General features: G+C 55.2%; 1 protein-coding gene across 10 annotated transcripts in view; it reads right to left on the bottom strand.

The window, feature by feature from the left end:
• The window catches only part of ATP6V1C2 (ATPase H+ transporting V1 subunit C2), a 44,475-nt gene that overhangs the window by 8,633 nt on the left and 23,530 nt on the right, over nt 1-12,312 (bottom strand). For 7 of the 10 annotated variants that reach the window (XM_066237606.1, XM_066237612.1, XM_066237614.1 and 4 more), the window contains exons 5-10: nt 11,165-11,250; nt 10,309-10,338; nt 8,352-8,446; nt 4,646-4,737; nt 2,112-2,210; nt 1,466-1,534 (exon numbers count right to left, since the gene is read on the bottom strand). In XM_066237606.1, coding sequence (XP_066093703.1) covers nt 1,466-1,534; nt 2,112-2,210; nt 4,646-4,737; nt 8,352-8,446; nt 10,309-10,338; nt 11,165-11,250 — 471 coding nt within the window. The remainder of the gene's footprint in view (nt 1-1,465; nt 1,535-2,111; nt 2,211-4,645; nt 4,738-8,351; nt 8,447-10,308; nt 10,339-11,164; nt 11,251-12,312) is intronic. The other 3 variants (XM_066237610.1, XM_066237613.1, XM_066237616.1) reach the window with 1 other exon arrangement.

Raw genomic sequence — 12,312 nt, 5'->3', positions numbered from 1 at the left:
CCACCGCACAATGGCCATTTCATGTCCAAAGTCACAGTGTTCTAATTAGTCACAGCCTCCCGGCACACCTCCATATAAAACCACCGTGGCTACTGTCCCCGAGGGCATGAGGGTAGTTGGGGCCAGTGATCTAAGCCTCTCTGAGTCCTGCTGGCCAGATGGCCTGATAATGGAAGTCCTCAGACCCAGGCAGAGTTTTGTGACTGTGCTGGCTGGGCCACTGCTCCTGTGTCTCAGGACCCACAGCCTAACAGGCTGACGCCAAGCTCCAGAGACCTTCTTAGAGCCATCTCTGCAGACTCCCAGTGTCTGTGCCCATGCTGGGCCTGGGGTTCTGGTCAGAGAATCCAGGGCTCTCCTAGCTGGTGTCCCCCACACCTGGCCGCAGAAGGGCAGCGCTGGAGACCAGTGGGTGCTCCTGCCAAGCAGGTCAGCCAGAAGGGCCAGCTTCCCTGCCCATCCATGCCCTTTCCTCCTCCCCTACAGACATGGCTGCCATGTCTCATGCCTCCAGCCTCCTGTGTGACCTCAGGTGGTACCTGTCCTGTCCCCTGCACTCTTCAGTTTAGCTCCTGATCGCTATCTCCTGGGAGTCAGTGACGGGGAGAGCCAGCCTTGCAACAGGCACCCTCCCGCCTCCAGGCGGGGATAGCAGTGGGCAGGGCTACCCTCAGGCTGAGCTCCGGGTGTTAGGAGGTAGATGAAGGGGCCTCACTGAAGTCTTTTTAAATTACAAGCTATTTCAGATGTACAAAAAGGTACAGAGAACAAGAAATAACCTCTGTACCTGCCACCCAGCTTAAGGCATCAACTTTCATATGATAGGGCCCCCGCCTCAACTGCATTCTGCTCTGCTGGAGGTCACTGCTGTGCTGAGCATGGTGTTTCTCATCCCCAGATACCCCCATAATTCTACTGTGCACCTGCACATGACCAAGGCACACGCAGTTTGGTCCACCCATTTTTAGACTTAGAGAAATGTTTCATTACCTTCTGTAACTCGCTCAACATCGCGGAGTGAGATCTACCATGCCACTGCATGCGGCCCTACGCCCCTGGCTTTCCGGCTCTAGGTATACGGTATGCACGGCTCCAACATATTCTTTTATCCCTTCTGTAACTTACCCAGCCCTCCCTGTCCCCATCTGCTCTGACGCCAGCAGGCCACACGCTGAGACCGATTTCCACCCCTCCTGCACTCTGTGGCCATCGTGCCTGGGCCCTTGCTTGATCCTCAGGTGGGGAAGACTCCACACTGAGAGGAAAAGGCAGAGAGGAGTCCCGGAAAGTAGGGAAGTAAGGTTCCGAAAGATGAAGGGAATCTGGCAGGTGGCTTGGTTGCATGGCTGTGAAGAAATTCCAGCTCAAGGGACTCTTGCAGGCACAAGTGTTTTGGTATTTGGGTTCCCCGGAGCACCCACAATGCTTCCCAGCAGCCCTGGGGTCAAGACGGGGTCTTACTTACTTGGTTGACCGAGGGACCACCATGTCTGAGAGGGACTCATACGTTTTTTGCCATTGTGCGTAGTTTGGTCTGCAAGAACACAGAAGAACTTGGTGATTTCTGCAGGGAAGGCTCTGGGGTGTCCTGAATGCTTAGGAAACCGCACACGCCTATTCCTGAGGGACCGAGGTCAGCAGGACCGGGGCCTAAGAGAGCCTTGAGCCTCCTCTGAGGCTCTTCATGGGCTCTGGGAACCACTGACCAGCCCTAGCCTTGGCCCAGGCTCCCCAGGAGGCCCTGAGCACCAGGGAAAGGCCTGTGTGGGGGGCTCAGCCAGAGAGACCTGCTGGGGGCTTTCTAAGCCTGGCCCTGGGCAGCCTTGGGCAAGACCACTGACCACGGCCACTGGCTGTGTGTGAAATACACCTGTCTGTGATGTCTGGCACACCACAGGGGCTCACGAAATGGCTTCTCTGTCATCTGCTGTCACTACTGAAAGCACTGTCACTCTGCTCCTGTCACCACCACACACCTTCCATTCAGAGCCCGGCACCCAGGCCCTGAGGGGCTCCTCTTTCCTCTTAGATGAGCAGAGCCAGTCCAGTCTCCTTTCATGATGTCTAACACAGGTTGACACTCCACCTGCCCACCTTCCTCGCCCACTTACTTGGGGACGATGACCAGAAGCGTGACCAGATACTCGGAATCCAGCACAAAGTCTTCTTTGCTCACAATGTCACTCAGTGTCCGAGTGAAGAGGTTTCCACTGAATCCATGTGGGACAAAGGGGATGTGATCAGCAGAAAGGCACGTGGAGGAGGGAACAGGAGGGGCAGGCAGGGCGCGGGGGAGGCTCAGGGTGTTCCTGGGGGTGGAGCAAGGGCCTGGGACTCCGTATCTTCCCCCTCCCCGTGCCCCCGAGCATCTGAGAGGCCAGGGGTGGGGGCTGGCAGGGCCTCAGGTGCTATCACGAGTCACCGGGGCGCTGCTGAATCCAACACCTCAGTCACTTGCATTGCCCCGGTGCAAGCCCCTGCTGCTAGCCCCCACTGCTGGCAGACAACTTCAGTTACTCAGGTGTCAACACAGCGGCCAGCTCTCAGGCTGCCGGGCTGCCCTGGGCAGAGACAGGCCCAGAGAGAGCTCCGTTTCACTTTACACCCCCCCCCCCCAAGCTCTGGCAGCCAGGGACACTCACCTGAAATAGCTTTCTATGTGCTCAGTGGAACCTGGTCTGCACTGAGGTCATAGTATTTTTAGCGCAGGGATCAAGGCCGCTGTACCAGCAAATGGGCCAAGATAGAGCTAACAAGACTACCTGTACTGTTTGCGCACTGGCTGTGACATTAGCTAATATATTAACATGCAATGCTTCCTGAATAAAGAGCTCTCAGGTAAAAGGCCACTCCACAGGCTCTCCAACGCACCCAGGGAGCTGTGTATCTCTCCTCCGCCTCCTCTGCCTCCTCTGCCTTGGAGTCCCTTCCCCTCCAGGTCCCTTTCCAAAGGCATCTCATTGCCTCCCACTATCAGACCTCCCCTGTCCGGTTTACGCCTGTAACTCCATGCAAAAGGAGACGTTTCTTAAATGTTTGTGGGACAATTGCTCATGAGCTCTCCACATGCAGAAATTCTGCTAGGAGTCGTCAAACTTTTTATAAAAACCGCCCACTTTTGCAGTGCCGGTAGACCTGGTCCCTACCGCCCACTAGTGGGCGTTCCAGCTTTCATGATGGGCCAATCGTGGCGCTGTTTGGTTGCACGGTAGGGACCAGGTTGACCAGCACTGCAAAAATGGGCGGTTTTTATAAAAAGTTTGACGACCCCAAGCCTGTGTGTACAGTGGGCACTTGTTAAATGATTATCAGATGAAGAGAAGAGAAACAGAAGAGGGAGGCTGAGCTGGTCTCACCCTTGTCATGCTCCCCTCCGAGCGCATGCTCAACAGATCAGTGTCACCATGAGTCAATGAGTGAGTGAACTTCCCTACCAGTTGCTGAAGGGGTTGAGCCAGATATTTGCTCAGGTCTCAAATCTTTCTCACGTCCACAATTTGGGGGTGGGGGTGAGTGGATGGCCCAGCAGACGAGTGGCCCATGGCCACTGGTCAATATCCCAGCAGTCTATGCCAAGGTCACCATTTCAGGCCCTCTGCCATTGGCTTCCTGCCCTTCTGGTCACTCCTCCCTGGTTGGGCCGAGGGGGGAGGTACCCATTTAGTTCTGATACAAAACCAGGCAACCCAGGATGGTTCTAGTTGTGCACCTTTCCCTCTATGGTTGTAAATCTCCTACACGCTGTTTTTTAAAAGAAGACAACTGGCCCAGGGACCATCAGAAGAGAGAAGCAGAAGTAGGAGGGACCTCCCTGGGGATCCCTCTTTCATTGCTCACAGTGGTGAGCCAATCAGGGATGGCCATCCAAGGGGAATGGGTGGTTCTGAGCTGCCCCTGGCCACTTGCTTTCTCTGGACTATCTTCAGAAAACCATAGGCAGAATCAGATCCAGAATCTAAGGAGACTGGGAGGATCTTCTGTGCCAACTCGGCCCCATTCACGATCACCTCCCAGCCTCCTCGGCAGGAGCTCATACGGCTTCTTCTTGCATGCCTCCACCAACAGGGAGCTCACTTCCTCACACGTCGGTTGCTGCCATCATGACTCCGGCCTTATGACCTCTGGATACCTCCCACCATCTGGTGACTCGTTGTGGTGGCTGGGCCAGGCAGTCTGCTCCCTCTGCCATGCGGGGGTCTTTCAGGCAGGTGGAGAAGTCACCTGAGTCACTGAAGCTGCCCTGCTCTGGCTACAGAGCCCACGGCCCCCTGCTGGTCCTCAGGCAGGGCCAGGGTCTGACAGCCCGGCCTCCTGGGCCTATGATGAAGGGCCTCACAATGCTTCTGTGGAGGAAGAAGCCTGGGGCACACCAGGTGTTCCTAATAACCCGGGAGACGTTGGGGCAGGAAGAAGCACGTCCCAGCATCCTCTTCCACTCTGGGCACTGGCAGGGAGGTGCCATCTGCCCCGGCCTGGGCCTCTCCTCCCCGACTCCAGGGGCTTCCCCTCCCAGCACAGCTCCAGGGGACTCAGGGTGCCTCTGTGTCCGTCTGTCTATCTCATTCTCTCTCACAGACAGAGCCCGGCGGGGTCCTGCCCCCATGGGCTCCGGTGCGGCACGCAGGGCAGGGATGCGGGCACTCACTTGGATTTCTTCTCCAGGTTCTCCAGGTTCATCTTCAGAGTGTTGTAGGCAGCCGTGCGGGCCTTAAGGTCAGACTCGATCTGGGCCAGTTGCTATTTGGGAAAACAGCAAAGATTCAAGAGCTGCTCAAACTTTTCAAACTTGCCACCGGGTTGCTCCTGATGCCCTTAAGAAAAAACACTGAGCCCTGCCTGTTCACCAGGGACGGCTTGCCCCCCCTGCTCCCCGAGACAGCCCCAGGCGGCCCTGCAGGAGAACCCTAGGAGGCAGCGAAGGGGTGGCAGGCCCCCCTTGGCAGATGCGGGGGGACTCAGGGCATGAACGGCCTTTCAGGGATCCCTCAGGGAGCTGGCTCTTTTTACTTGAAGCCCATCTCATACAGTCAGGGCTCCCATGGCCCCGGGGCACCCATGGCCCTGCTCACCGTGAACTCTTGGGCTCTGCTAGAGGTCAGCTCAGGCTGACCCCATCCTGGCTTATACGGGGGCCCGCGCGACTCAGCCCCGATGGTGCCCAGGTCTCTAGGCTCAGCTGTGGGCAGGCGCCTAACCTTAGCCAGCCTCCCTGCGGCAGGCCCTTCCTGCTCTGCAGAGGGGGAAGACTCCTTTTAGCTTGGAGGCAGGTCATCAGCCTGACATTAAGGAGGTCCCCTTGTTTCAGAAAGTTCAGGAACACATCCCAGACCCCCTCCTGTGGTGGATAGGGAATGAGACAAGCCAAAGGCCAAGTGCCTCTCCTGCCTCAGGTCCCCATCAGCCTAGCCAGGGTGGTGATGACCTCCCCAAGGGCTAGAAACAGTGGGATAAAAATGTCCACCCAGTTCACCAGAAGCCCTCACAACAGATGACTGCTGCGAACAAGTGTCGTGAAGTCACAGAAAGCCACAGTCCAGCCAGCACTGCAGGGAGCCCCTTTTATGCGCTGGGACCATCAGGAATCTAAGGAAAGCCCTCCAGCTGTTCAGATGGCCAAGGCCTAGCCAGACTGTATCAAGACAGGCCCTCCCCCTCCCCCCCAGAACGGGAGACCTGCTTAGTCACTCAGAAGACGCTATGTGACAGCTGGCCACACAGCGACTATGGTCTTCCCATGGCTCTCCCAATGTCTAGTATGTGCCTCATTAACAGACAGGACCTCCCACTGGAGGAACAGGCCCTACCTAGGGCTGACAGCACACTTGGGTGCTCCTGGTGCTGGATGGGGAGGGAGCCCACCCCTGGAGCCTCTGCTGGGCGGACTCAAAGAGCAAGGTCCGCAGTGGAGTCAGCCCAGGGCGCCTAGGGAAGGGTGCCATGCATAGAGCACAACCAGGCCCTGCCTTCCCGCCCTGAGTCAGGCCTCAGCCCTGTGGGCCCTGGGGTGGGCAGGCGCCTAACCTTAGCCAGCCTCCCATCGGAATCAGGAGGAAGGTGACACCAACCTCCCAGGGGTGACGTGAGAAGCAGAAGAAACAAGAGCCCAGCGTGGTTCCAGGCACACAGGAGCGCCACCAAACCCATGCTCGCCTCTGCCCTCTGATTTCTTGCCAGAGTCATTCTTTGGGTTCCCCGGACTAGAGAGACACCAGGGTCTGTCCTCCACGCTGCTCTGTCCCCCTCTGCTGACGTCCCCTATATGGCTGGGCGCCCTCATCACTAGATGTGGTGCACAGCGTTCACTGACAAGGCATCCCAGGGGACTCAGAGGTGGGCACCGAGCAAGCGCTCTGGCCTCGGGGCAGTGGGGCAGGGTGCAGCCAGCCCCCAGACCACCGGGTGCATCTGGGTTGGTGGTGGAGGTCAGTGCACAGCAGCCTTGTAGAACCCACACCTGGCGCCGGTGCTCTGGGCAGCCCCTCCTCGAAGGACCTTCCAGAATCACTGCCCAGTTGTCCCGGGAGAGGCTGGGACCTCCATGACGTCAGTGTTGTCCATGGGGCCGCACCCACATTCCTGAGCCTTCGGACCCCACCTGTGTTCCCAGAGACACGGGCAGGGCGGCAGCCTGCCATGGGGAGATGGCTGGACTGCTTGGGGATGGTTCCAGCAGCCACCTCCTTCCCCTGGCCTGCCCAGCCACACCCAGGTAGCTCTGCCACTCTGAGTAGACAACAGGATGGCTTTGTTCCTGGCCAGGCTGAGACTCTCTCCCAGCCAACGGGCCAGCAGGAGGCGTGGCCTGGGAGGGGCTCCATGCATCGTGGAGGGAGAGGGGACAGATAGTCATAAACTGTCAGCACCCACCCTTAGTGAGATAAACGGGAGTCCCCCTGGATGTGGGACCCCCACAGTGCCCAAGCCTTGGGGCTTTTTATTTTTATTTTATTTTCTATTTTTTTTATTTATTCATTTTAGAGAGGAGAGGGAGAGACAGAGAGAGAGAGAGAGAGAAGGGAGGAGGAGCTGGAAGCATCAACTCCCATATGTGCCTTGACCAAGCAAGCCCAGGGTTTCGAACCGGCGACTTCAGCATTACCAGGTCGACGCTTTATCCACTGCGCCACCACAGGTCAGGCCCTTGGGGCTTCTATTCATGAAGCAAAAGCTAGAGGCCACTGCTGACCATGATGGTGGGACCACGGGGTCAGCGCTGACTGGCCTCCCTACTGTCACAGACACCTCAGATGAGAGGTGGGATCCCCCAGAGGGAAAGGTCCCAGGAGTTAGGGCTCCCCAGCCAAACTCTCCACATAGGCAGGCAGGTTTTTTTTTTTTTTTTGTTTTTTGGGTTTTTTTTGCATTTTTCTGAAACTGGAAACAGGGAGAGACAGTCAGACAGATTCCCGCATGCACCCGACCGGGATCCACCCGGCACACCCACCAGGGGGCGATGCTCTGCCCACCAGGGGGCGATGCTCTGCCCATCCTGGGCGTCGCCATGTTGCGACCAGAGCCACTCTAGCGCCTGGGGCAGAGGCCACAGAGCTATCCCCAGCGCCCGGGTCATCTTTGCTCCAATGGAGCCTTGGCTGCGGGAGGGGAAGAGAGAGACAGAGAGGAAGGCGCGGCGGAGGGGTGGAGAAGCAAATGGGCGCTTCTCCTGTGTGCCCTGGCCGGGAATCGAACCCGGGTCCTCCGCACGCTAGGCCGACGCTCTACCACTGAGCCAACCGGCCAGGGCTAGGCAGGCAGGTTTTGTCAAGTAAACAGTCACCTTAGGTGGAGGGTGTCACCTTCTAAGACTGGGTCAGGATGGGGTTACTCTCCATCAGTACCTTTTAAAAGGAAAAGCGGTGGAGGGGGCACAGTGAGTGGGCACAGGGTCTGGGTCAGACACTGGTGGCGCACAGAGCCCATCAGTCAAGGGGACTGTCCTGTGAGACGCAGCCACCGGCCAGGTAACAGGGCTAGAAGAGGTGGAGGGTGGACAGGTGGTCACCTTTCCCATTTTCAGAGCACTCAAAGGTCTCTGACCTTGCCTAGGGCATGAAGACCACACCTCAGAAACCCAGCAGGGCCAGGTCAGGGCTGGCAGGAGACAGGTGGGGACAGGACCCCAGCCCCATGGTCAGCCAGCAGGGCCAGGTCAGGGCTGGCAGGAGACCGGTGGGGACAGGACCCCAGCCCCATGGTCAACCAGCAGGGTTTGAACCTCCTGCCTCTGGCCTTCCAGAAAGTCCCTCTGCTTTGCCAGGATCCATTGCCATGGAGCTAGGTCTGCTCCAGACAGTCACGTGTACCCAGTCACAGAAGTGTAGGTGTCCACCGAGGGAAGACACTTCTCTTACCTTCGCTAGAGTGTCCACCACGTTCACCAGCGGCTGCTTCGCGGGGTATTTGGCCATGTCCCATTCAAAGTGGGTCACAAAGGACGTTAAATCGACTGGAAGAGCACAAACACACCGCAACCAGTGAGCGGGGGCTCTCGGCAAGTGAGACCCAGCTATCACATGCCCCAACCAGGCGTCCCGCTCACACCAAGGAGGCAGTCAGAGGGCCAGAAGACAGACTCAGGGCTCCAGGACAGCTGTCTCTCTGCTCAGTTGAGAAAGAGCCGGCCTCACCTCCCTCCCCTGGCTGAGGTCAGTGAAGCCCGGTCTTCCAGGAGCATGGACTGATGGCCTGTGAGGTCACACCGGGAGCCAGACAGGCTCACTCAGGTGGCCGCTCACGAGCAACAAGGACCACATCTGAGAACCAAAGCAAGGTCTTCCCAGCGAGCAGGCGAACAAGGACCTGCGACCACATGGGCAGCAGCCAGTCCATAAGAGAGACCTTCTGGGGCTGACGTCTGTGCACGTTTCAGGGCCCAGGCCAGACCATGCTGTGCCCACTGAGCCTCTGCTGAGATCAAGCACATCTGCTCCCTTCCATGCCCAAAGCTCAGCTCAGGGCAAAGAGCAAACAGAAGCAAAGCTACGAGCCTACACAAGGATAAGTCATTGAGAGGTGAGAAAACCAAGGCCAGAGAGGTGACCTGCCAAGGCCACAAAGCGCACTGTGCAACTGGACCAGGTCTGATCACTCCTCAGCTGGTGATGCCGGCTCCCCACACAGCCAGAATTCCCAGGTGTACTCTGGAGGAGACCGGATTAAATCCCCACCTACTGAGTGCCTCCAGTGAGACCTGTCACTCACCAGGTCTACAGAAGAAAAAGATGTCCCCATCCAAAGACTATCAGGAAAGTCTGAGCCACACTAAGTTTGGAAAAGTTGCTTGACTGCAATCCTTTCCAGAGCCTATACTACCCCTTAGCGTCCTTGACTTTTGTTGGCATAGGCCTGGGGAACAAGCACTGGAAGCTCACGGGGACCCAACATGCAGGACGCCTAGGGATCATGAAACATGTTAAACAGACAGAGCTGGCTCTCCTCCCCTGAGGTGAGGCGGTGCCTCTTAGAGTTGGTGCCGTCGGGACGGGGGACGGAGTAATGTCATAGGCACATCCAATACTAAGCAATGTGAATGCTGAGTGGCACGTAAGCACTTCGATCACTGTTTGACCAGGTTTTTATGAAGAAAAGTACCTTAAGTCAGCTCTTCAGCCTAGGATCTTAGTGTTACCCCCTGGGAAATGTCAGTTGATCTTTTTAACAAAATAATCTTTTTATTAGCATCAGCAAGAAGTCTCAGAGTAACAAACAGATGGCATTTGGGAAGGCATTTTGGTAACTTCCAATCTGTACAGATTCGTATTGGTCCTAAAAGGATTTGTTGGCCTGGATTCCACCAGGGTGAGCTGGTGGGAGAAAATCCAAAGAAAAATGGCTCCTTCTGGTGCTGAAACCGAGAACAGCCTGCTTGGGCACAGGGACGCCCTCAGAAGGCTGGAGAGAAGCAGGCCCCTTGCCCATCAGGGCTGCCCAAAGCTATGCCTGGCATGTAAGCTGCCAGGGACCACACAACAGCCAGCCTTTGAGAGCAGGCAGGACACCGAGGACACCATCAAGGAAAGAAGCGACTGCGAAGCCAAGATGCAGAAATCCACCTGGAGCCCCAGAGCCAAAGCATCCCCACTCCAGGAGGCATGCAGAGTCGCTGGGGACACAGGGGAACCCAAGGAGGGGGGAAGAAATGGTTGCTTTCTGGGTCATATGGATACAGTGACCCAGTGTGAGGTTGTCACTTGGGAAACCCATCGTAACCTGGTCACTGGACCCCTACAACCAGACTGAGATCCCACCTTCCCAGGGACATGCAGACACCGCACTGAACACCCACACAGCAAACAACACACAACGTACTCTTTAAACATTTCATTTTTTCCTTCAAACCTGCAAAGCAAGAAGGTGTCATTACTCAATCACATTTCAGGTACAGAGCCAAGTTCAGACCTGGGTGTATGAACGTTTCCATGTGTCAATTGACACAAGCAAATGAAAAGCTCTTTAAGGTTGCCAGGAGGGGGAAATATGCATTTCTGGAATCTGTGCTCTCATTTTCAGTACAGAGGCAGGCATAGAGTCACGGGTTTCATTAACTCTACAGGTATTTAAACACCTAGTTCTAAAGGTTCCAAAGTCATAAACTTGCGTTTTGCACGTGTTTTTTTTTTTCTTCTTTTTGTCTTGCACATTTTAAGGGCACTCAAATTCTAGGTACACAATTCATGGGCCAAACTATCTTTGGTCTAACTCTCTATTGACTGGGCACCACTTAAGATTTCAGTTTGAGGCATTCCTCCGCACATGAAGTCATTTTCAGCCTCATTTAGGGAAAGGGATAAATTGGTTGGGGCGGGGACAGGACAGAACTGTCCATGCAGGACAAGGGAGGCCGCTAGGGACAGCGGGAAGGGCCAAACAGCCATCAGACCCTCCCCCACCCCAAACACATTTCCACTTCAAATTTCACAGAGGATTTTAGCAGCAGGGTCAAAAATGCGACCCAGGACAATAAACTGGCAAAGAGGCATGTCTTCCGACCACCTGTGCTGTTGAGCTAACCCGCTGCAGGTATGGTGGCTGTCACTTCAGAACCTCCGGGGTTTGGGGTGGGGAGGTTGTACCGTATCAGTCACTACCGTGTGGCCACACCTAGGCTGCCGATGGGCCGCCCGACCCAAGGAAGCATTGCGACGAGAACCCTGGAGTAACCTACCTCCGTTGGCCAGGAGGTTCTCCTGGACCTTGCCTCTGGCGTCCTCCATGACCTCCACCACGGTCTGGGCCATCCTCCTTATGAGGCTTTGGGAACAGAACAGAAGGCCAGTTAGAGCAGGGAAATGGCCCATGCAACACACTCACGCTCCGTGGGCAGGGACAGGCATGGGTGCCACATGCGGGGTAATGACTTGGGGTATGAAGGAAGAAGCTCCCACGCTCATGGCCTTGGAACCAGTACTTCCACTTTGGGGAAGCTATCTTAGGGAAATGGGACACAGGGAAAAAGCTCTCTGAGTGAAAATATGTTCTTTGCAGCACTGGTGCCGGACAGCAGAGAACTGGAAAGCAGTGGAAGGTTCTATAGCAGGAGACTGTGTAAGTAAGTAATAGTGTCCGCAGCTGAGGGGTTATTAGGCTGCCATGGGGAATTTCTATTACTGTGGGATGAGGCAGGTACCAAAATGCTACCTGGGAAACAAACAAGAATCAATTTATACAGAAGGTATGGATGCCACTGCGTGGAAACGTTCTTCCTCTTTTAGTTATTTTTGATTACCATCTGGTATTGCTTTTATAATTAGAAAATTAAAATGTTTTTAAGTTCCCATCAACTATCCTAAAAGCTTCAGAAAGTATTTGGAGGCAGAAGGATTCAACTTTGCTTGGCTCTGCCAATTAACAGGCATATGATTTGTGCCTCAGTTCTTTTATGTGTAAGATGTGGATTATACTCACTTTTGCAGGATTATTATAAATATTAATATAACCAATCAGGCACTAAGCATGTAGGAGCAGAGTGTCTGCTGCTAGTTGATCAGTTAGAACTTCAATGGAAAACCTGCCAAACCAGGATCAAAGTCTAAAAGTTCTGGTGACCCTAGAGATGGCCAATAGACATAGGAAAAGATGATCTATGTCACTAATCATCAGAGAAATGCAAATAAAAAGCACACTGAGATATCATCTTACACCTGTCAGAATGGCTACCATCCATAAATCAACAAATAACAAGTGCTGGCGAGGATGTGGAGAAAAGGGAACCCTCCTGCACTGCTGGTGGGAATGCAGACTGATGCAGCCACTGTGGAAAGTGGTATGGAGTTACCTAAAAAATTTAAAAAGGAACTGCTTTATGACCCTGTG

This window comes from Saccopteryx bilineata, chromosome 6, assembly GCF_036850765.1.
Source record: "Saccopteryx bilineata isolate mSacBil1 chromosome 6, mSacBil1_pri_phased_curated, whole genome shotgun sequence".
NCBI lineage: Eukaryota > Metazoa > Chordata > Mammalia > Chiroptera > Emballonuridae > Saccopteryx > Saccopteryx bilineata.
This window is presented reverse-complemented; position numbering and strand designations above follow the sequence as displayed.